This window comes from Molothrus ater, chromosome 1 (genome assembly GCF_012460135.2).
Source record: "Molothrus ater isolate BHLD 08-10-18 breed brown headed cowbird chromosome 1, BPBGC_Mater_1.1, whole genome shotgun sequence".
NCBI classification, from domain to species: Eukaryota; Metazoa; Chordata; class Aves; order Passeriformes; family Icteridae; genus Molothrus; species Molothrus ater.
The window spans coordinates 93,838,855-93,864,683 of NC_050478.2; the positions used below are offsets into that span (position 1 = coordinate 93,838,855).

Here is a 25,829-nt window from a genome sequence, read left to right on the forward strand (position 1 = left end):
TGTTGCATGAACCTTTCTGACCATTCGCAGTCCATCCACTCCCAGCTCTCTGAGTTGCGGAGGTTAACCAGAAACCTACAGGTAGAATTGGGCTTTGGTATTGATGGATAGCTCAAATCTTTAGGCCTGGGATCATGGCTATGCTCTATTGTTAAGGCTGGCATAATAGTAGGAATTATAGCTTTGTTGGTAGTATTAGTTTTGCCTTGCTTTTGCATATGCTTACAAAATATGGTGCAAAGGATGATATCTGCTGCATTTAATCAAACATTGCTTGTGCAAAAAGAAAACAGGGGAATTGTGGAAGAATGGCTATGTGACAAGGGCCACGTTTTGGACCAAGAACCGGGAGGATGCAGCTAATCTGGGTCCCTGCACCTGCAAAACACCGTGTCCTTGAGCATAGCTGTGGTACAATAAGAAGTAGTGAGAGACATGAGAAAAGAAAGATGTAACCCCTAAGGTATGAGGAAGAGCTGATATTGTAGAATAGCCAATAGATTGCTTAGCTTGCAGAATATGTATGAGCTTATTACTTGTTGTGCATAAAAGTCTGATGTTTAGCAAGTGTTTAGCAAGTCTTCAATAAATGAAGCTTGCTAAACACTCATATTGAGTGTCCAAGTTTCCCTCACCATGACATAAACTGACATAACAATTTAAAGCTTGTGAGAAAACACACAAAACACTCAAAGTTCCTGAATCATGACATGCAAGATTATTCCATTAATTCTAGTATTTACTTTTTAAACTAAGTATTATTTTCAATTAGAAAAAACGTTGTATGCGTACCTGGAGCATTTAGTGAAGGGCCCTGAGAAAGAAGCTGGTCATTGCTTATAGTTAATGTAGCACCTGTAGTCTGACTGCTGATGGTTGGTGCTGTCAGCCTTAAGCCAGTGTTCAGATCAGTGCTTCCAGAATTATGCTGAATAAGATCTTGGCCTGAATAGAAATAAGTCCTACTGTAACTAGAATTGTCTCAGCATTATTCTGCTACTGTTCTTGCAATAGATCATAAAATAATAAAAGTAGAAAATACAACCAAAACACATAATTAACTTCCATACAGATTTTTATGCAGCGGTTTGGCAAGTTTTTAATACAGATGTGATTATGCAAATCCAGATGCTAACATGTACAGAAACATCTGAGATTAGTAATATTTAGACAAATATGGATCTTACTTCTCTAGATTTAAAGCACCAACTTGATCAATCTATAAAAATCCAGCTGTTAACTGAGGTTATGAATAAAACAGTGAGTGAATCTTAAGTGTTCTCAAGGCAAACGAGTTCAGGTTTCAAATGCGGATTCGGGAAGTATCTTTTAAAGCTGATGAATATAAGGAAAATACGCCATGGGAAAACTGTGGACTGTGAAAATCCTTGTATGCTACTAGGTATCATTAAAGATTTTTAAAAACACAAACCAGATATTGTAAGAGTGATTTCTTGAGGACTTCCTGATGAGGTCGCAGTAGTAGAACCCGAAGCATGAGCTAGAACTTGACTCAAACTGGAATTATTTATGGTCAACATTATCTCATGTTGTCCACTTGTAGATGACACCATACCCTGTGAAGTCATGACTTGAGTAATGTCTTGTGCACCTAAATGAAAGTGGTAGAACAACAAAAAAAAATCCATTAATATCCTTTGGTAGAATTTTTGACAAAACTGTTTAGAGCAATTTATACATTATTTTCTCAGATACTATAATTGATGCAGCCAAGGGGAGATGCTAGAATTTGCAGTAGAAAGTAAAAACTCTTTTCACATCCTATTTATTCTTCTACAGTTAAGATTTTCAGAATGAAGATTTTTGTATTTTGCTCAAAACTATCGAAGTTCTTAAGTATTTTCTATTTTCTATATTTTTCTATTTTATAGAATCATAGAATGGCCTGGGTTGGAAGGAACCCTAAAGATTACATGGTTTCAACTCCCCTGTCATGGGCAGGGATGACTTCCACTACATTAACCTGCTCAAAACCTCATTCAATCTGGCCTTGAACACTTCCAGGGATGGGGCATCTACAGCTTCTATGGGCAACTTGTTCCAGTGCCTCACTACCTTCACAGTAAAGAATTTCTTCCTATTAGCTAATCTAAACCTACTCTCTAATTCACCTTCTGAAAAAAATCATGTTAAGAAAGGGTAATGCAAAGCTGTAAAATTTGCTGAAGATGCTCAAGCAAGAACTGCAAGTTTATTTTATTAAAATGAGACGTCTGGTGGGAGTGGGGGGAGGCAGGGGTTGACATTTTCTCACTGTAATACCCTGAGTAAAATTAAAAAATTGAACGCACAATAAAACCACTGACAGTGCTTACCATTAGCGCTGGTTGTCAGCACAGATTCCTGCTCAGACAGGGACCCTATTGTCATGTTAGCAGATGATGTTACTGTGGGCTGCAAAGACAAGCCTGATATGGGCTGAATAACCACGTTAGCTGGCACTGCATTTTCTGTTGCCTGGAGGGAGGGATTCTGTGGAGCCATGGTGGGATCTCCAGTCAGCTGCTGAGTAAGTAAATTACTCTGCTGTAATGTCTGCTGTAGGATACTTGGATCGATCTGAAAAACAAGTTTTCAGCAATCAATCTGAAGTTAACAAACTGGGTTAAATGAATATTCTTAACATAAGTCCAGAATACATATTTACTGCATACAGAGTATATACAATACTTAAAATTAATAATTAACAATTTAAAATCTAAATTTAGTTTTTATGTGTCTGTATCTAGCCAGTCTCCAAAGTGACTATGTAACCAATCTATTCAGATTCACTTTCCCTCTCTTCCTTCAGCAAAATGTTTGGGAAATCATAATCAGTTACATATCAGCATGCCCAGCCCCAGGTAAACACACTGCTGGTATTCTGTACTGTCCTATTAGTGCATGTAGTGCTTATCACAGTCTCCAAGCCTTTGAAAGTGAAAAGGCATGGAGCAGAGGGAAGACTGATACAAGAAATTATTTAATTCTGCAGCTCCAAGGAGTCATTAAGGTCTCGTTTCACAAGCCAACAACTGCTCTCTATACTTAAAGATAAGACATTTTCCTCTTCAGAGATATTTAGCAGTTGAAAAAACAAAATGAAAATGTCCCCATTTTATGCTAAGAACTCCTTGAACAGAGGGACTATGAGCAACTCAATGCAACTCTGCAGATGTCCCTTCTCTGACCTTGGGGTTGTACCTGGTGAGCTCCAGAGGGCTCCTCCAACAACAATAATTCTGTCAACTGATCAAACACAACCACGTTCAAGAAAATCATTGTTTCACACATCTCAAGAACTTTTAAATACAATAATCTCATCTCTTTCTGTCATTCTTTTTATAAGCTCAGTGGGAATTTAAATTGTGAATTCAATCATTAAAAGCTTTCGAAGTAACACAGTGCCTTATGCTTAGAAAAGAACACTCCATGCAATAATTTGGGTTTGTTTTGGGAGTGGGAAGGAGCCAAAGTACTTGTGAAGTTTAAAGACAAAACGCAATTAAAAGAAAAAAATACATATTTTAAAGCAGTCTGTCAAAATCTGAGAGGTAAAAAATCCTGAAAAAAAAAGAAAATTAAAGAAACCAAACCAGAAATATATCCCATTGTGCAGCTATTTTTTAAGTCTTCTAACATTGTACAAATGATACAGTATGTTACTAGCTCACCCAACTCAAGAACACTTCCAGAATTATGTAGGCTCCTTAAACTTTCTTCAGCCCTCAAAGTGACTCTACAGAATTAAAAGCTGTAGAGCAACTTACCTGTAACGTTATGTTGTTAATACCAGTGGCATCTATTCCAGAAATCTGAACATTTTGTCCAACCAGATTAGTAGCAAGTTGTAACTGTATTCCTTCAAGAGTGGCCAAGCTACCATCTGTCAAGGACACAGTTAAGTCACCTCCAGCTACCAAAGAAAACAGTTATATTGTAATGTTTTTATTTACTATTACTGACTACCTCTTTCAGCATGCTTATTTTTATAAATTAAATCAATATAAAAGCTACATACACACACACATTTATTTATGACAAGAAAGATAATTTGAAGTGTATAATTTGATTATAAAGTAATTTGACTGCCTGTTTTAAAGCTTCATAAATTCCATGTGATTTAAGGATTGCTATTTAGGCACTAGCTAGTGGCCTACAAAACAAGAATCCCTCCAGAGTAGCATTAGAAATCTGGAAAAATTTGGTTTAGATTTCCTTGGAGAGTGTGCTGCACCTAAACAAAGCAGCACACACATAGGGTATTTATATTCCAACTCTGAACATCCACAAGAAAGTTATTGCCACATTTTGCACAGCACAGACGTGGTTCAGTACCAAACTGTCAAAGTTCATCCTCTGTACTTACATGGATGAATATAAAGGTGCATTAGCAATTGAAATCCAAAAGTCTTTAGACCTTGAAAAGGTTCTAATCTCAAAAGTTGAATAGGCCATCTCTACAAAAGGTCTTGAGAGAATATATGGAAAAAGTCATCTTGTGTTTGACGTACCTTCTTCCCCAAATACCCTGAGTGTATTCTCCAAATACCCTTACCTCAACTTTGGAGAGTGTTGGTTGATGCTTCAAAAACATCTACCCTTCCCTCTTCAGAATTCTTAAGTATAATAAATCTGGTTTACAATGCACCCAAAAAATACCTGCTCTGGCCAAACACACATAACTAGTCTCAATTTAAGAAGGTCTCTTTTTAGGACATCTGAACAAGCTAAACACACCACCTTAATATGCTCAAAAAACCAAGCAAACAATTTCTCATCACAACTTTATCACTCACTGTACCTGTCAAATAACATCAGTATCTCTGAACATCAACAATTTATTCATTTTGGACAACAGTTTAGATCAATTAAGATAAGCTGGAATGGCTACAGTTAAATATGAGACTGATATAATACTCTGAATTTGTGGGCATACCTGCTAAATCATAGACGTGGACTGAAAAAAATGCCAAAGCACATAAAATCAAAGTCTCACTTTCAGAAATGACAGACAGTCCAAGACCCACAATCTAAGTAGTACATTTAAGAGTACCAAGGCACGTCTCCAGACACCTTAACACTATTCTGCTTTTAAAATCGTCCCTGTCCCAAGTTTACCTGAGCACTTACACAAACATTGGGTCAGTGAGCACCTACACAAAAAATACCTGAAAAAATTTAGAAATTAGCAAGGATCATTCTCAAAAGGTCATCTTCTTGCAACATGAAGCATGTTGGGTATTCTGTGCCAGTTGGTCAAAGAATGGCCTGTGGCACATTTAATGTGCTAATGCAGCTTTAGTCACTGTCAATTGATGAGACTTCATATCTTAGGAACTCACTTATCTAACATATATACCTACACTATTAGTTTTTTGCATTGTTAAAGAGTTTTCTTGCTTTGTGTTGAGGTTGGGGGTCTTTTGGTTGGTTTTCTTTTGGTGTGGGTGTTTTTTTTTATTTTGGAGAAATAACTACACATGTACCACAGAGGATGTGCACTTGAAAAACATTCTTCATTATTCACATAAATAAGTAGTGTAGACAAACAGAGTAACTGTTTTACTTCTTTTCTTTTTAAATAAAACCAAGAAAGAATACAAGTACTCCAGCTATTTGTTATCTGCATTTTCTTCCACTCTGCAGTGCAATACTACAGGAGAACTGAAGAGACTTTTAGATGAACTGTATATATTTTTCTTTCATTCTTAAATAGGTAAATTTCTATTCATGTCACCACTGTGCATCAAACCATGAATTCAGTAAAACTCTTACCTGTTTGGCAAGCAGTGTTTTGTAAAACTTTCCAAACTCTAATAGAAAGAAAAATTCATAACTTGATCACCACACCAGCACCTCCACCCCCATCCCCATCCATTTTTACCTGACACTGAAGCAGGCAGGATAGCCTGGCCCACAAGTCCTTGTTGAAGTAAATTTTGATCAAACTGACTCGTCAAAACAGAGTTATTCATGATGAAAACATTAGGGTCTGTTGAGGATGAATTAAGAAGACTGACTGGTTGTAATGCCTCAGTTGAAGTCCGGGCAACAGGCTTCCTAACTTTCTTTGCATCCGGTTTATAATGACACTGTATGTGGGTTTTTCTGCGCCCTGAAGTACGAAACCGCAAATCACAGTGTGGGCATTTGAAGGGCTTTGCTCCCGTATGCAGGCGCATGTGGACTTTTAGACTGCCTTTTGTGGAGAAAGAATTACTGCACACGTGACAACAGAAGAGCTTCTGGCCTAGAAAAGTTTCAAAACCAGAAAGATAAGTGATTAAACCCCTAAAAAGACTGAGAGGACTAAATCATTCATTTAACAAACCCTGTAATAGATTCTAAACTAATCTGAACATAATAAATTAGAAGTAATTGGACTTTGTCATTTGGCTGCTTTTCAGATGAATTAAGGTTCTCAATGAAGAGTATATTAACTTTTTCCTTTTACTAAAACCCCATATGCTTTTAAAGCTTTCATGCAGAATCTTATTTGGTCACCTTCATGCCTCTGTCATCCTCCTCATCTCATCTTCCTGACTAATCCAATTGTTTAAACTACACAGACCATAAACTGGAAAATTAAAAGTTTCATCTTGACCTCTTCAGCATTTGGCTCCTACTTAATTAGCCACTCATTTCCTTTTTAATTCCAGCAGCTTTATTCTTCTGTTTCAATGCTGCCCTAACTAACCAGTATTAATGGATTAGAAGTAAGAAATTATTAAAATTAAGTGAAATAACATTCTAAAACAACATATCAACCCCACAAAGTAATCCAGAAGTACAGAAATCTGGCCTATACATACACAGACCTCTTTGTCTCTCCTTTTGGAGTGCATAACATCTGAAAAATATCCTTGGTCTCAAACAGAATTTTTAATGTACTACAAATAAAAGCAAACTACAGAGTTTATTCCTTGAACCATATACACAGCTATACAATTCACAAAAAGCATAATGTAGTATCTGGCAGAAAACATGCCACTGCAGCTGAAAACCCACTATAACTCCTGGAATTCCTAGGCCTTCCAGCACAATATTGCTTCCTAGCTAAACAAGGGAAAGAAACCAATGCATTTGGTAAAAAGAAATCACAAGAGCAATGTGTGCCTGTAAGTCCTGCTATTGAGTTCTAGTTTTCATTTACACAGAAGAATCTCTCATCCATTTCCTGAACTACAACTCAAACTACTTCAAATTACAAAACCCTGGCACACTGTTGTCACTTCCTGTTAAACAAAACTAAGTAAATCTCTGACAATATTTTGTTTCAAAAAATGGAGAAGAAAGAGCCCAATAACATGAACCAGTGAAACAATGGGAATCTGGGCTGCAGCAAAGTCATCTACCATATTCACAGTGCCACAAAGGAAGCCATCCAGCAGTCTTTTCCCACTAAATAAAAAATCCCCACCCATTGGGAGAAAGGGGGGTGAAAAAATAAGAGAGAGAGATTGAGAGAGAGAGAGAGAGAGAAGAAAGCCAACTAAAAAAAATAAAGGGCAGGAAAGAACAAACATAACATCTGAAGTCCTGTTATTTAAATATGCAATGAGATTGTGAGCTGACTCCTGGGCCTTTTGTGTAAATATTAGGAATCTGAAAGACAAAAGAAAGATGGTTGAACTGTTTTCACTAGTTTAGTAGTTTTGAGGTAAAGTCCACAAGAGAAACTTGGAGGGAAGATGATCACAAATTCAGATGAGAAGTCATCAAGGAATGGTGAACACTAAATTGGCCCTGCTTCCAAATATAGCAAAAATTAAATGTGTTTTATGCCACTGACACACCACACTACTGGCTACACAACTAACAAGTTAACAAGAGCTGTTATCTGAAACAATATATCTGAAAGAACTGTAATCAGGAAACTGGAAAAGCAATGAAGACAGAAATGCAATAGTGTGTGACTTCAGTTATCCCACTTCATGCTACATCAGGATGCAGGAGCTAACTGTTCAGACGAAGAACCATATACCTCTATGAGAAACTTCCAATCTTCCAGTAAAGCCCCAAACTAATTCTCTGGATCAATGCTGGTTACAGATGGTATCAGGTACATTCCTATCCAGGCAACTTTGATTTACAGGTGAGGAACAGAGTAGCTTTTCAAACAGAACTATTTTTAGGGGAGTTACAGATATTAACACTGTATTTTTTTTAATTATTCATTTAAATAAATTATGTATCTCTCAATATAAAACCAATGAACTAGCAAGTGTAGGTATATTGCCCACAGATGAAGACAGCACTCCAGAAAGCAATCTAGGCTCAAATGCAGAAAACTGCATATTAGCTAAACTTCATCCAGCACAAGCTGGCCCAAGTATAAAAAACATGGAAAAAAACTTCCATAAGATAAAATGAATTACAATAGGGAAAAGGATGTGGCTTTTGCAGTGAAAATTACACCTCACAAATCTGTGAGTGCTCTTTGAAGAAGATCAGATTTCCAGTGTATCTGGATTTTTGGAATTCTACGTTGGTTTTATACAAAAAGATCTTAATAAAAATGCTGTCACAGGATGAAAGGACAGAGTCCTTCTATGAACTAAAGAAAACCAGTTCTAAGACTGAACACAAATGGCTTACATGGACAGTTTTCAAAAGGCTGTAAGTCAGCAGAAGAGCTCTTAAGCACCTGAGCAAGGACTCAAACCATCAAAATTGTACTATATGTATTATGAAAGAGAGAATGAATAGCAGGTTGGGAAAGTCTGTTTAAGGATGTTAAAATAAAATTTACAAAGCTCCATTATACATTATCAAAATGTCTGTACAACCACAAAGAGCTAAAAAATTAAGAAGAGGAAACAATTTATTTCTCAAACAAAAATCTAGTGGGCTTATGAACAAAATTAGCAAGACAGCAAACTGAAAATCAAACTTGAATCCAGGAACTTACTACTACTGACTGTACTGAAGGCCATTCATTTTTACCCAGTTTTTCTTCATTCAGAAAACAACTGGATAAAACTAATGTAAAATATTCCATTAAAGCTAGCAAGCAAAGAGATGCAATCTCTTATTCAGAGACCCACAATTTGTAAACTGCTTGAACCAGGAGGTGTAACATGACACAATCCCTGCTTTGTTCCTTTCATTATCCTTACTATCTGCTACTGTCTGTCCTGACCTACACAATTTCATGTAACATAAGTACTATTTCTTACTAAACAACAGTAGAAAGTATAAGTACAGTAAAATGAAAAAGGAGCTTCCATGAGCAAAAAAAAAAATGCATTACAGCATTAAAAGCTTTCTATCTTGTTTTTTATTGTTTTTGAAAACAGATTATAATGAAACTTAACAAAACTGTAGACAGTTTTAGAAAATAATTTATAAAATAGTTCAGGACTGGGTTTATTACAGAAGTTTAATGCTAAGAAGAAAACAAGTATGAAAGACTGGAGAAGGCTTTTTTTACTTCGCACAAAATTGTAGTTGAAAACTACTACTATCAAAATCAGACCTCTCTCAGGAATACAAAAAATCTACCCTAAAAATCTAAATATTACAAATATTTAGGTTTACATTCAACTTGCAAGATTCAAACAGCTGAATGCTCAAAATTTTTGTACTCTTATTTTCCAGTTTATGTAGCAGTGCAAACATTAATGTTTATAGGGTTGTTTTTTTTTTAACCTCTAAATTATATAAGGTTGCCTCAACTCTTACCTTCTTACTCAGGAAAATCATTTATCATTGAAATGCTGCAGAAGATCTGACATGAACATATTCAGAACACTTACATACACAGTTTTTAGCATGAGCTAAGACTGTGCTTTGGAAGCCTACAGAAGGCTGTAATAACATGGTTTATTCAGAATGTTCTGATGTAATTCATTCGATGGTGTCACAAGTACCAAATTTCCCCTGGCATCGCCATCCACAGCTCCAAATACTAGATCACAGTGAAACATAACATTCTCTGCAAAATCTGTACTTAAACAGCTGGTCAAGAAAGCAAACAGCTTCTAAACAAAGACATGCAAAACCTTACTGACCTGTGTGTGTTTTAACATGACAATCCAGAGTGGATTTTACAGTGAAACTCTTTCCACATTCATCGCACTTGTACGGCTTCTCTCCAGTATGGATACGAACATGCCTAGTAATTCCAAGATACATGTACAAGTGAAATTCTACTTTTATGTCAGTTTGTACAAATATTTATCTTCTATCTTATTAACTTTATTAATAAATTAAATACTTATACTAGCATTACACTAGGCAGACTAGGCAGAACAAGAAGATTAAAGTATTTGAAATTTCTTGAAAAGATTTTCACATGTTTTTATATGCAAGTATTAGAGAAAAAAAAACCAATTTATTCTAAAACTTCATAATAATAATAATAACTTTCATACTCTAGGCAAATAAATATCAAAGAGCTGGATTAGTCATATTCAGAATATGTAACATTTTGACACATTTTTGAACCACTGTGAAAAAGAAAAATTTATGTAAATATTAGTCAAATTTCAACTTGGGCATAACGAGTTATATGAAACTGTAATTCCTAAAGTTTCCTATTCAGCAAATTAAAAACATATGAATATATTTCATTCCTCACCTGACTAAATCACTGGGTTTTTTAAAGCTTTTGGGACAATAGCTGCAACAGTTGGCATATTTGGGCTCTGCTTCCAGTTCTGCTTGCTTATCTTTCATCTCACTAATTCTGTCTTTCTCTGCAGCTGACTGGACAAGAACTTTTTCTGAAACAGTGGCACTTTCTTGAGGCCTAATCTTTGCCAGTTCTGCTGTCTCTTCTTCTGTAAAGGTTATGACACCAGGACGAGATTTTCTGGAAGTTCTTTCAGAGCTTTCATCATCATCTTCAACACATGCAACTATTAAGTAAAAAAAAAAACCAAAACCAAACAAAAACAAACAAAAAATCAAACCAAAATAAAAATCACACTTCTGTTCAGTTTAATCTGTCAGCTGAAATTACAAAAAATAGAAGAGTGTATTATTAAACACACAGCCACTACATTTTGTGCTTGGACTTGCACTATTATGGACTTCAATCTCTTTTAGAGGTCTAACTACTCATGTCTGTACTTCATTAAAAAAAAAAGCTGCATTTATAATTCTTATCTTTATAATAACTAACACAGGTTAAGTAATACAGAACAAAAGATCTACTTTAGTAAAATAGCTATGTTACATACAATACCTTAACTGTGCTGAACAGATCCTGGAAACTAGTTTATTTAAACAATTCAGATAATAGAGAGGTTTCAGCAGCTCTAAACAGCAGACATAATCCACGCTGGAAGGTTATTTTGTACCATCCCTGTTATAATAGCATTCATGTAATACACCATAATATCTGTATTTCTTATGTAGTAAGGACTGTAAAAGTAAAAATGAAATCATTTACCTCCTCCTCCTGTATCTGTAGCTGCTGCTACAGCTGAGGAGACTGCCTGATGTTTTTTCATATGTTTTTTGCAGTGAACAGTTGTTCGAAAGCTTTCATCACAGAATGGGCACTTGTAAGGCTTCATGCTCATGTGAGTTGCCATGTGCCTCGTAAGGCTGCCATTAGTTGTGAAGGAAGTATTGCAAATGCTACAGCTGAATGCTTTAACTCCTTAAAGTAACAGAAACAAATAAGTAGCATGCTATTTGTTTAAGTTTACTCACACAGGACATTTACAAAACCCAAACATGGGTTAAGCTAATATAGAGCTGGTATACTCTGTTTACCTGTATGAGTCTTCTCATGTGACTTAAGAACTCCCGAGGAAACAAAACCACGGCCACAGAGTTGGCATTTATAAGGTTTCTCACCAGTATGTGATCGTACATGTTGCTTCAAATGGCTGGATTTCTTAAAACCCTTGTTGCAATATTCACATCTATTAGAAAAAACTAGTTTTCGTTAGTTTCATGTAATTATTAGGTATCATAATTACATAATAATTACATGTAATAATTAGCCATTCAGGAAATTCTGTGACAAAAGCTACAAGTGTAACATACCTATACGAACGCCTACTTTGATCTTCATTATCCTCAAGAAAATGAGGCCTTTGTGTGTGCAATTCAAGGTCTTCCTGTGGTGACTGGTCTTGCATCAAGCGAGTGGTCTAAAAATCAAAGCCTCAAGTGAATTTCAGTAACACAGCATTTAAATATAGTTTCACAAATAGGCAAGAAAAAAAATTACAGCATTTACAGTCAACACAAGTAATTAAATTTATGCTTTCATGCATTTTGAAAGGAAATTAAGAATGCAATGTAATACTTCACTCTTCCATAATGAGAAGGAAAGCATAAAAATGTTCAGCTACTGAACTGGAATAAACAGACAACATAGTACACTTACACTTCCCTGAATCTCCACAAAAATGTATCTAAATTGTCTACATTTTCTAGTGTTTGAGGAGTTAAATTTAAAACTAGACCAGCCATTTTAAATACTGAGTAAGCATCAAAACACAGTGCTGCTAACAAATTTCACTGCTTTCTGAACATTCCTGTAAGTAAAAGGCACAAGAGAATAATCCTTGAGAGCAAGAAATTTCAAAATTGAAGACAAAGAAATTCTGAAGCCTGTAGGCTGAAATGACTCAAACTCTTCCAGATCCTAAAATCCACATCAGTTCTCTGACAACATCTGTACTTTGCAAACAAGCTTCAAGGGACAGCAATTCCTAGAAGTCATCTTGGTAAATACATTACAACAGATTGTCTTCATGCTAGGTACTTCTAATGTCATAAAAGTTATAGTTAAACTGTATTTTTAGCAATTGAGCCCTTTTAAAAATTTAACTAAATGAGAAGCATGCAAAAACATCATACACTGCATTATGCAAGCTCCATGAATGATGACTTAAAGACTTGTAATGCTTTTTTTATTGCTTGGTCATATGTGTCTATAAACATACAGATTTAATAATTAGAAGAGAATATAATGAAATAATGTTAAATTATTTCATAACATTATATCCTCTCCTTAGTTTTAAAGTCACAATCCAATGTTATAGTATTTTTTTAAGTCTAGAGCATCAAAACATGCACTTCCTTTTCAGAACTGTAGTCAAAGCACTTATCCTCTCCTCACATTTCCAATTTCCAGTTGTTAACCATAAGCAATCTAGCTTATGCTTTAAGCAATAAGCAAAACTTTTCTGACTTCTTGTTTTACCTAATCACCCAATGAAACAGTGCAAGGAAGTCACAACTGAACACAGAAAAATTAATCCTGCCTTCAAGTAGTACTTACTACATTAATAGTGTCTGTATTTGGAACCTGAAGAAGGGCTGGTGGATGATAACTCGTTGAAAGAGCCTGAGATTCAAGAGTGCTTGAATCCTGCAGCTGTTGTACAGCTGGAAATTGACTCTGTTGATTGTAGCTGTCATTCACAGTAAAACCTGCCAGAAATTAAACAGTCATAAACGTGTAAAATACACTGATTTGGACTTTGAATAACACCACACTTTTCTGAAGACTACCTTCAAAAGAGAATAAGTAGCATTACCATATAGTAACAGTTGTACCCTTCACTGTTGAGCATCAAAACACACACAAGTTTCTGGCATCTACATAATAGGCATAACAGGGTTACTTACCATTAGCTGGAATTCTATTGGAAAATCTCCTCCACAGAAAAACACTGTTTGAAGTTCCTTCAGGGTGCCACAATTACCTTAGAGCCATTGAAATTTTGAATTTCTTGTATGTAAGCATGCATGTGTCAAACAGGTTGACCCATCTCCCTTTATCCACGTTGGTACCACGCTCCCTTAACTACACTGGAAGCCGATCACAAGGATGCAAAGCTCAGTGGGGAGGATGGCGGGTGAGTGGAGGAGATGACCCAATAGGAGAACTCCAGTTTCTGATAAAGTAACCCCATTTTCTCCTACTTTGGATCTCCTCCACATATCCCCACTCTTTAGATAATAGTAAAGTAGAGCCTCTCAAAGGCAAACTGCAAAGTAAAAAAATAAACACATTTTTATTCACATTTCTGGTATAAAACCCTGAAATTTTTATTTGGTTTGTTCTCCTGAAATAGCAGGTCTTAATCATCTTTTCTAAATCAATGAATGAAATGATAGCATCAATTATTGAGAGCCAGGGAAATACAGCTCAGATTGCAGTGGTTTTTGATGCTATTAGAGATGTCCTTTTACCAACCTTTTTAAATCTTAATACTTCCAGTATTAAAAAATAACCCATAATGTCATGTGGAAAAAAATTTAACCACAAGTATCAGTAATTAACGTATGGGCAACAATTTCAGTACTTCTGTGCAGTTTGCCTTTAGTGGACAAAAAGGGTGAAGATTATGAACACAGAGTAGAAACAAATCCACATCAGATGATCACAGCATCAAAGGCCAAAAAGCAATGCTTAAAGAATGCTTTTGAGCAACAGTAAAACAAAAACCTGGATTTGTTGACTTTAAGCAGAAATGTTCCCAAAAGACACTTTCCACAGCAGAAGAATATTGTAATCAGTAGAGAAAAAAATCCCTATTTGTATGCTACTGCTTCCATCATAGAATGAAAACTCACAAATGTAAGTAAATCTTGAAAGCATTATTAATCAGGTCATAACGAGTCACCAAACTTAATGCTGAAACACGTATATTATTCTCTCTCCTAGAAGTACCACAAGAGTACAAGAAAAAAAGATCCTAAAAGCTGGACCTTGTACCTCAATTGGCTTTTGTGAAATGACAAAAAAGTAGCCAGAAGAAAGCACTGAAAACTTCTGCATTGATAAGAGGGCTGCTAATTTCTACTTCTCAAATTAATTTTTGAAGTGTCTTTATAGAAAAATGACGTTCCCATTACATAGGATGAGAATACAAAAAAACAAGACTCAAGAAACTGAAGCAAAGTGATGTTACTTACATGACCTATATTAAAAAAAAAAACAACTACTAAATATACTATGTAAAAACCTGAAATTTCTTTTTTAATCAGTAGGTGTATTTTAGTAGCTAAGAAGGAAAAAAGAAGTTACTGTACTATGACCTATTTCATTTCACAATGTTTGAATGAATTACTGAGATTCTGAAAAATTTCCCAGGATCATAAAAAATGCCCAAGAAGAGCATTGAATGTAGAGGTACTTGAGATTTGAGAACAAACTGAAGAAAGAAATGCTACTTCTGAAAGTAGTTTGGGAATAAATACAAACCAAAGCTGTAACAAGAATATACACGATGCATCCCCATTTTGCTCAATTCCTAGCATAAGGGCCAATTTCCTCTCAAAATTTAATAAAGATCTGACAGTTTTGAGCATTCTAAAAGCATTTGCTACTGCCATACTATTTCTACAGAAGAGCACTAAAAAAAACCCACACCACCAAACACCAGAACCCAGACATTCAGTCTGAGAAAGAAATTTCACAGCCTTTATTTTCTGCTCTTCTTTTCATCACTGTATGTTGTTTCCCAGAAGCTTTTGATCAATCTTAAAGGAACAGAGAGTACCTTAAGCTCTGTATAAGGGCAGCCTCTTAATACAAAGTCTTCTAAACTTGGAACTGGATTTGGTGGTTTTCAGTACAAGTAATCATTTGTGTAGCTTGGGATTTTTTTCGGCTTTAGGACATCATCCAACCTTTTATCTTCAATATTAACAAAACACAGCAAAAAACAGAATACTCTGGAAATCATTTTACTCATAGAAAGATGTGTCTTGCATGTGAGAATGAGAAAACAACACTATGATAGTTTGTAGTAAATACAATATTTAATTCAGAAGAAATTTCACACCTTTACTGACAGATCTAAACTCTAACACTATAAACATTGACATGAACATGTGCATCTCAGCAGGGATCAGTGACTATCAATTACTTGTTCTGCAGGTTTGCTTCTTATGCAAAGGCAACCAGCTGGACAGTACTGACTGCAAATATGTGTAAACAGTTACTGAAAGATCAGTATTTTAAGTCTGAGATCGCAGATCAGCTTCTTAGGAAAGCAAATAGCATTGTGGTGGTAAGGGTATGTTTGTATGGGCTATAGAACTAACAGCATTTGGACTACTGGTTTTTCAAGATCATTTGCCTATCACCACTATTTGAATTATCATTCAACCATGCTTACTGGGACACTTTTAAAGGAAGTAAAGGTGATATCATTTATATGAAAACACATTTGCTGACAGGTAACCCAAAGACAGTTTCAGATGAAAGACACATTTTTTGTTCTGAATTCACTTAAAAGTCTTCAAATGAAGATGAATACACTACAAAGAACTTAAGTCCTTTTCCTCAGCCTCCAAATCTAGCTCAAATTAATCATTTGATACTGTAGCACCCTCATAGGATCTGCACTTCTTTACAAGTCTGAACATATGAAGAAAATAACCTATCTGAATAAACAAGAAATTCAACAGAAGTATTACGAACAAACCTGAAAGAAGAAATAAAGTTCTGCCAGGTCTATGCAGACCTAGAGATTACCCTCATCTGTCTAAAATGCAAAGTTGGGGTTTTTCCCTCAAAAAAGGAAAAAGAAAAATCAAGCAACCTTTCAAAGACTTTTTTTTAAACTCCTACATAATTTTATTAATAAACACTGAATCAAAATATTTAATCAAGAATACAGCCTATAAATATAACGAATAAAAAAAGACAGTGTTTTAAGCTTGAATGTTCTGCCTAGCTGATAGGAAAAAGGAATTAGGAGCATGAAGCACAGATGCAGACATAGGGAGAGGGTCGACCAATTTAACGCATGCATCCGCGCAAATGCTTACCTACCTGAAATTCAAAAATTTTGAAGGGCTCCAGGATCTTCAAGGAAACTTCAAAGAGTTGGGAATCTGTGGATGAGATTCCAAGTAGAATAGGAGACGTCTTATACAAATGAGACTTTAAAATACCCACATCACACATGTTCTGCTTCTCTGAACCAATTTTACAACATATTGATGATCAATCTAGATTTCTGATGATGAAAGAATTGGTTTGTGGGTTCTAGGAGTCTTTCCCCTCCCCAAGAAATCATTTGATAGTTACATAACACAGAAGATACACATACACAGAAACTGAAGCTTAAATAAGATGATAAAACAAGAGTCACTTATTGGCTTTATAAATTCTAAGGAGCCATTAAAAAATACCAAATAAAAACCACCACCACTCTTCAGAATAATGTAGAACAAAAGGCTGCTTTTTTTCCATAGTGTCTTCTCATTCAGAGAGTTTGAAAAACTGTAAAAGTCAACCAATGAAAATAGTCATAGTATTTTAAGAGGATCTGGATCAGTCTTGTTTAATAAAGGTGGAGACTTTAATTTTCTTTTCCTTACACGCAAAGCAGCACAACCTGGAGAATTAAAATTGGCAAATTATACTATTTCTTCACAGTGTGATACAACTTACCACAGTCAATTAAGTTTTTACAAATGATACTATACAATTAAAAAGGAATGAAACTAAGAACAGAGAAGTTTGTGCACATAGAATACCAATTACTGGTTATCAACTACAGAAAGTTATTTCCTAGAGTGAGAAACAAGGAGATCAAGGATAAGCCAGCAATATTTCCAAATCAAAACAAATGAAAACCCCTTGAACATTCCCCACCTCAGCAACAGCCCTCCTGCCAGAAAACCCAAAACAACCACCAAGAAAACCCCAAAACAAAATTAGTAGCTTCATATTATGTAACAATTCAAGAAATCCAGCTGTGAAAAGCAAAAAAGATAGTAATTTCTTTACTATTTGCAGGCTACACACACTTACACATATTTCTCTGTATTTTAGGGGGAAAAATAGTTTCCAAGTGCTTACAATCTCTTAGTTTGCTAGTTTCATTGCTCTACATAATATAAAAAGAAACCATTGTGCATAGGTGAAAGTATGATTTTTATGTGACTATATTTTGCATTGTCTTTTTCCAAAATGAATCCCAGTAGCTACTCACTCAAATCTTAAGACCGTGTTTCTGATCATCTCAGGTTATGAGCATGTATACCAAGGGAGAAACCTGTGCAAACTGCCTACTGCCACAGCAAGTTCAAACACAATCAAGGAAAGAATATTATATATGCTTGACTATAAAACCCATACTGTAATGACTAGACATCGGCTCATAAAAGCAAAAAAAAAATTAAGTATTCATAATATTCTACCAAGTATAGCTTCAGAATGGTAATTTTTTTCCAAGTTCTCTGCATTGCAGTTACTTTAAACTGCAGACGCCCACTTTAAAAATGTTTATCATAGCTATGCTGTCAAGCCAGATTTATGAAACTACTTTTTACCTCCTTTATTTATTACTAACCTTGTGATAAGCTCTGTTGATCAAATGGCTGCTGTGTTATAGTCTGTTGTTCAAACTGAGTGATGTTTTCCTGTAAAGCATGCTGGGATGTCACAAATCTATCTGAAATGGGGAAAGGAAGGAGAGGGAAAAGGGGGAAAGAAAAGGGAAAAATATCAAGAAAAAAAGATGTAATTAAATGTATATTTCAGTTGTTTCAACACTCCCATATTTTACAGTCATCCAAATATTCGCATTAAAAGAAACCAAACAATTATTAGCTAATCAGGTATTTAAATCTTTGTTTATAGTACATTTTATTAATATTCCCTGTTGTACCTGATAACTCATTGCACCATGAAAAAGAGCAAAGCAAAACCAAGACACTTTATTCCACTATTAGAACATGGAACGTTCACCTCAAACCACAGCTATTACTTTCTAAGTAGACTATAAGGCAGTGCTTTTTAATAGTCAGAGAACTGACACGGTAAGGTTTCGTGGATGGATCATTTTTTTCTATATTTATTTAGTAGTTTTGCTTGCAAAAACTAAAGAGTGCAAATCCTAATTTTTTTATACTTGAATCGTAAATGTAAACACCAATGAACGAAACTGTACTATATATTTTAAGTATACAGTAAGTAGCCTTTATTTCATGTATTTTTGTAGTTCCTGTCAAGAAGCAAGTATTTGAGAAATTGTAAACTTACCTCATTATAAACCTTATCATATTTCAAATACTCACCCTCATCTTGCTCTAAAGGCTGATCAGCCAATTCTTGTTCTAGTGCTGTTTCTTCTGTGCCTACTACTGGCTGCTGGTCTAACTCTAAAATAGCCTGCTGATCTGTTGCAACAGTTTCTGACTGCTGTAGCTCATCACTTTGAATCTCCACCTGCATTTGTGTAGAAACATGAATGCTCTGCTGATGTACTGTAGAATCATCTATTGAAGAAGACTGCTGATTCTGCTGAAGTTGCTGTGCAAGTTCATATCTACAAAGTAAGGTGAGAAAGTCTTTACGGTTTCAGTTAACATTTATCCTATTTATATGAACAATTTTTTATTTTTACTGTACACCATAATTTACTATACCTGCAAAGGTACCTAACTTTTGCTACCCATAAATAAAAAACCTTATTCAAACATATACAGCTGCTACACAGCAAAGCTGCCTTTCCAAGCATCTTTAAGGAATGGCTGCTGAATTACACTGGAAGACTTATACAAAAATTGCAAGCATACCTATGAGTCTTCATGTGTTTTTTACAGTTGAGTGATGTTTTGAATGTTTTTTGACAGTAGGGACACATATATGGTCGAAGGTCATTATGGATCCCCATGTGTCGCCTGAGGCTGCCACCAGTAGTGAAGGCCCCGTTGCACACAACACACTTGAAAGCTTTCAATCCAGTGTGTGTTCTAATATGTGCTTTCAGAACTCCAGCTGACACAAAACCTCTTCCACACTGAGAGCACTTAAATGGCTTTTCACCTGTATGAGACCTTTTTAAGAGAAAGCAGAAGTTAAAATAGATTTAAACGTTTGATTTACAAAGTTATTAAAGGACTCAATTTTAAAATGAGTGAAATAAACCAAACTAACGTGACAGCTGTATGGATGGAAGAGGCCCCAACTAGGAAAAGCCAGAAATTAAAGTTTATTAAGTTATAAACGACCTGGCAGGGCTAAAAACAATACTATCTGAGTAGTTTTAGTTAAGTTGTACAGTCCAATCTCCTTTTCTGATCGTACTTTGTCTCCATCACGATATTTGGGTTTAATTTATCCATTCCAGATGGTGCAGTAGTTTTTGAGACTAGTATATTATCACTCACATGTATTTTCCTCAATTCAGCTAACAAACTGTCCACAGAAGTTTGGAGGAAAAGACATGGTTCTCCTTATACATACTACCACTACACTTAACAACAAAACTCTTGGGAAAAGAACTGTGTCCATCCCGAATACTTCCCAAACAAGGCAAAACCTGTCTCTCATCAAGCTATGTGAAAAAAATATTCAAGTGGGGAAAGCTTCTCGTTTATCAAAGTACATAGCACTCACTACATCCTTCCTCCCAAAGGTGCTAGAGGAGTTTCCCTTTAGGACTACACTGAGATACAAAACAGATGGAAGGAAAAGTTAGGAAATGAAATGGAATGCAACGAGAATTTTAAGGGTTACAACTACAGCATCCCAAGAGAGAGCTAGAAAGAAGGCAATGGAAATGTTAGGAAATAGAAGATAAAAGAAGCAAGGCTTAATAAAATCAGGAAAAGTAAGGGATAGTTTATTACAGTAACCTTCGAAGTCTATAACCACCACATCAGAGACCATAACGAAGTATATAACAGACATTAAGATTACTCTTTTGCTACCAACACACACGATATTAATTAGCAGTAGGGTATCCTGACCTTCCTTGGTGTGCCTGGGGGATTATTTGACACACTATTCACAATCACTGCTCTACTGAAAATACCCCTACTACAAGTTTCCCTCTTTTTCAGAGGGGAAAACAAGCTTTGTAAGCAATGATCAGCACTACTCCATGAGGACACACCGTCTACAAAATTATCAAGCAAAGCAATTTAATAACAGCAATGCCAATTTACAAAGAGCAAACATATGACAAGAAGAAGTTTCTAATTCCTCCACAACTCTTAAAGCCAGGCTTCACTCAGTACTCAGATGAAAGATCAAAGAAACACAGCAGCAGGTGATTAGTATCCACATCCTATTTTTGCATTTTCAGTATAATTCAAAATTATTTTCATTTAAATCAATCCATCTGGAATGTGTCTACAGAAGACAATGAGAAATCTAGGTAGGATATTACAAAAGAAAAGATGGGATATTGTAAAGCTTTCCTTCCTCCTGTTAAGACAGCATATAAAACCCAAGAACTGTTTCCAGGCAATGTGAGAACTTAAAAATACAGAACTTGATTTTTAAAGAGAGTATGAGGAGCTCACTGTGATCTGAGCTAGAGAGAGTGAGAAAGCAGTACAGAGCTTACACTGCAGAAACAAGCAGATTGCCACCTGCTTGTATGGACTCTTCCCTTAAATTCCAGTAACCATCTTTGGTGGGGTTTTTTCATATTTCTTCTTCTAGTTGTTTATAGTTTGTAAGTCAGAGAGCACTGTTTCATACCTTGACTAAATGTTAAATCTAATTGCCTGTAAAAACACAACCCGATCTAACTTTGAAGCTACTCTTCTTCTCAAAACAAGACTGGATTAGTTACCTCCACTGGTTCTTCTACAACCTAAATTCTTCTGTGACTCCACAACTGTGGCCCAAACAAGCACTGACAACAGAGACCTTGAACTGAGCCTCAAGGAACAAAATGATCCCCAGCAATATTTACTCAATTACAATGTAAACTACAATTCTTTTAGGTTTTCTATACAGAACAAAAGGCAAATTTCTGTCTCAAAAAATAGGAGTTACATACAAGGCAGACAATCTGGAGCATGCAATTACAAAATTACCACAAGAATTCACAAACAATGCTTTTTATTTTCTATACACACTTTTGGAAGAAAGAATCCAAGTGTCAGTAAACTAAACTGCATATTGAACACAACCACTTATACTGCTAGAACTACAAATAGCCATGAGTTAGTCCAAAGTCTCCTCCAACTCAACAAGAAAAAAAATCAATTATCACTGGTTCAGTGTTTAAGAGATGGTAAAAAAGTATTTTCAGTGAATACTATATAAATTTAATGTCTTTCCACAAATTTGTTATGGCATATATTTCCTTTCTTGATTGTGTTTATTTTACCTGATGTGTTGTTTAAGATGACAGGATTTTTTATAGGCTCGATGGCAATAGTAGCATTTGTATGGTCTCTCTGCATTATTCACAAAATTATTGTTAAAATAGTTTTGGAAGACCTGGCTATTCCTCGGGATTGGCTGGATAAGACCTGCATACATAAACACACAAATAGGAAAAATTGATTGGTAAAGTTATTCCAAAGATGCAATAGTCTGAAGAGCTAGTATTTGAAAAGAAAGTATGACTAAACTTGTAGTATCCAAAAATATGAAGAAAATGTGCATGTTTTCAGCACTTACTTAAAATTATGCATACATACAGCATTACAGATATTATACTGTACGTGGTATTTTAATGGTAAGTTCTTCTTCTATCCACAGGTCCACCTCACTACAGTAGCAGCCTTGTCTAAAATAAGCATTAACTTTTCCTAAAGTTGACAGTTTTGAATTCATTGCTGATCCAATAATATCTTCTCCTTCCAACCTCGACCTTAGCAAATGATATTTAATCCATTTATATCAAGTAGTATCAGGTATACACTTGACAAATATTTAATACACCTTTTGGGAAAAGCATTGAAACAGATAGAGAACAATTTGCAGAGTTTTTTTAATAGACTTTTAGAAAAAATAAGATTATTATAGAAAGCAAAATATATACCAACAGAAGTGCCACTCAAAGATTAACACTATTACCAAGTAACATTATTACATTCTTGACACCTCTAAAAGAACTATGATTCTTTTTGGGGGGGGGTGGGGGGGGGGGGGGTAGGAAGGAGTAAAAATGTGGAAATATTGTCAGGGGGTGTAAAAAACATGACACACCTTCTAGATAAACAGTAGAACTTATTTTTACATTGAACACTGTAATATCAGCAGAGTTCATGTGTTATCAGCATCCATAGGAAACAACTTCTATAGTATTTCTTGTTAATATTAATCTTTTTCCAAAAATCAGTGACTTTGATGGTGCAGAACTTAATTGTGTTGAAGTGGAGGTTCTCTTCAGAATTGAGAAATGGGATTCTACTTGTTTCTGGGGTTCACTCAAGAAAAATACTGCGTGATCTGTCTGAAGCTGTCAGCTAAGTTTTGTTTGCACCCCAAAAATTTAAGTTTCTTCTATATGATATCAAAATAACCCCTACTCTTGCTTTCAGTAACTCCTGGATGCAGTGAAAGCAAAAGGATGTTTAAAGAGTGATAAAAAATTTTATCGATACAAGATAAAGGTATTTCCAGTGTAAGATTCCACCATAAAAATGACTCCAAACAGACAAGTCAGGGGTTAGCAGACTGTTCAATCAAACAACAAAGAGTAAACACCTCACCGACTACACTGACCTCTACTGGAAAACTACATATTGCTTTGTACAACTTCTTCCAAAAAGTGGTTTAACTTAATCTTGTGACAATATTTATACAACAGAACTATAAAAACTGGATGAGTTCTCCCAAGCAGGCTCCAGAATGAAAGCTACCTTTTTCTGAGATATGACCACGAATGATTACTACTAATTCAGTTGAGATCATAATGAAAGCAAATACTTTAAAAACATGTAACAGACTGACTCATTATTATCTGTAATCTTTATTACAAATGTTGATTGAGACATGATCATCTTGAGAGGACTTTTGGTCATGAACTGTCATCTCCTCTATACCAACAGTCTAACAATATTTAAATTAAACTCCTAATATAAAAATGCACATAGCTTCTTACTGGTAGGGATTATACAGTTTAACTGTAAATAAAAAATACCCTTCTTATTAATTCTATTGCAAGCAAACTATAAAATATGGCACTTTGCTAAAGTTTTTGATGACTTATTTCAACAAGCATCTTTACAAGTGAGCTCTGAATGCTTTTGATTGATTAAAATGCAGCCTTTATATTCCATTGAAACCCAAAGTTCAAGAGAGCATGGATTTAGTTGCTCTTTACCTAAATCAGTTATGAGTATGGGCTCTTGCAAAGGGATGTCTGGTACTGGACCACTTGACTTTCCTACTCGAACTTTTGTGGGTTTACGTTGATGTCGCAGCTTTCTTAGCTCTGTGTGCTTGAAATGTGAAGTGATATGAGTTTTCCGATGGCCTGATGTTCTGAACTTCTTGTCACAGTGAGGACAAGCAAAAGGCCTAACACCTGCAAAAGATAAAAAAAATTAGCTTAAAATTTTATTTCCATCAACTTAGAAATGCAGCTTTAGAATACTGATGCTCTTTCCTGTAATTTTCTTTTTGCTTTCTCCATAGTGTTTATTGTAACACAGGTTTTCAAAACAGATGCATAAAATTCAATGAAAATAACAACTAATCTGCTGAACGGCTAATTGACTGAAACACATCACTTGAAGCAAGTTTGTTATCAAGAAACTGGATGATGCAAAAGTGACAGCAAATTTCAAGTGCTTCAGAAGCTGTCCTAAGAATTGCACATGGCAGGTTAAAGTCCTTCCAAACCAAAATTTTAAAAAACTGTGAGAAAAAGGAATCAGCAAACACAGACAAGTATGTTATATAACAGGATAAAAGAGAGGGAACAGGGATGTAACAAAGTAAAAAAATTCTAGATCCGTCTCTGAAAACATCAACTCGGTTTGATGGCAGTCAAAAAAGCATGCCAACAAAAGCATTAAAGACTTTTTTAATGCAAAATCCAGTAGAAATATCTCCTTGAGAGAGATTTCCTAGAGAACTTGGTAAGTAAGAGATAGGCAAAGCTGAACAACTTTCTGGTTTTGTTCAAGGGGAAATCTTGGACTTTAAAGGCTAGGAAACACGACTGGGTATTATGAAGACAGCTTTTATCAAGTTCAATCACAGGCAGAAAAAATGTAGAAGAATGAACCATTCTTCACAATGCAATAAATGAAACATTATCTGAAAGTACAGAGCAGCTCCATAAACACTGGACTACCTGTTTTCCAAGCCACCTAGTGCTTCTGCCACTCTGAATTAATCTGAATGCTTGTATGAAGTAAGCCTGACTTTAACAGAAAAAAAATACTTGTTTACAAGTTTAGAAAAAAAAAAGTGGAAGACTTTCTGCAGATGAACCAACATTGATATTTCATGGATGAAATACATCAAACTATAAAACATGTTGGATCCCAAATGCACTTAAGCCAATAAATGATACTTTTGCAGAAGGCAATATTAAGGCACTAAAGGGAAGAGCAGCACATTTATCTTGCTGCAACTTTATTTACCTGAACGAACAAAGAAAGGACTTGGAAAACAACCAGGTAACCTACCAAAAGCAGAAATTTCATTGCTTTTTATGGAAAGGATAGTTCAATCACATAAAAACGTTTTGAAGACATCATATGTAAACAAAGACCATATGATCTGAGGAGTTCTAGGATAGTCACTGTAAGATGCTGAAAACAGCATCAAACAGCAACAGAATGCAGTTGTAAATGCAATATAATATACCAGTTAACTTATAAATAACATATCTAACACGAAATTATCCAACAATGACTGTAAATCCTCAACCACACCAGATTATTTTACGTGAAAACATGACGCAAACTGTAATGTAGAAGATAAAATGGGAAGTAACCAGCCCCAAGTGTTACAGTAAAATTATAAAAAAGTGTGGAGAGGAGGGAAGATCAAGAGCAAATATTAGAGATGACCGGGGATAAGTAAAATCAGAATTCAAATTGCAAGAGTATGACTCTTCAGAAAGCACAATACAGAATAGTGATACTAGAAAGGAACAACAGCTGACTCATAATCAGAAAAT

At 35.3% G+C, this 25,829-nt stretch overlaps 1 protein-coding gene across 6 annotated transcripts in view; it reads right to left on the minus strand.

Moving 5' to 3' along the window:
- ZNF236 (zinc finger protein 236) overlaps nt 1-25,829 on the minus strand; it is a 77,952-nt gene that overhangs the window by 18,333 nt on the left and 33,790 nt on the right. For 4 of the 6 annotated variants that reach the window (XM_036397358.2, XM_036397330.2, XM_036397314.2 and 1 more), the window contains exons 12-27: nt 24,018-24,221; nt 22,071-22,215; nt 19,519-19,779; nt 19,018-19,268; nt 18,291-18,392; nt 13,253-13,404; nt 12,007-12,113; nt 11,731-11,882; nt 11,402-11,614; nt 10,586-10,865; nt 10,017-10,120; nt 5,888-6,253; nt 3,771-3,916; nt 2,337-2,580; nt 1,433-1,612; nt 793-945 (exon numbers count right to left, since the gene is read on the minus strand). In XM_036397358.2, coding sequence (XP_036253251.1) covers nt 793-945; nt 1,433-1,612; nt 2,337-2,580; nt 3,771-3,916; nt 5,888-6,253; nt 10,017-10,120; nt 10,586-10,865; nt 11,402-11,614; nt 11,731-11,882; nt 12,007-12,113; nt 13,253-13,404; nt 18,291-18,392; nt 19,018-19,268; nt 19,519-19,779; nt 22,071-22,215; nt 24,018-24,221 — 3,060 coding nt within the window. The remainder of the gene's footprint in view (nt 1-792; nt 946-1,432; nt 1,613-2,336; nt 2,581-3,770; nt 3,917-5,887; nt 6,254-10,016; nt 10,121-10,585; nt 10,866-11,401; nt 11,615-11,730; nt 11,883-12,006; nt 12,114-13,252; nt 13,405-18,290; nt 18,393-19,017; nt 19,269-19,518; nt 19,780-22,070; nt 22,216-24,017; nt 24,222-25,829) is intronic. The other 2 variants (XM_036397322.2, XM_036397341.2) reach the window with 2 other exon arrangements.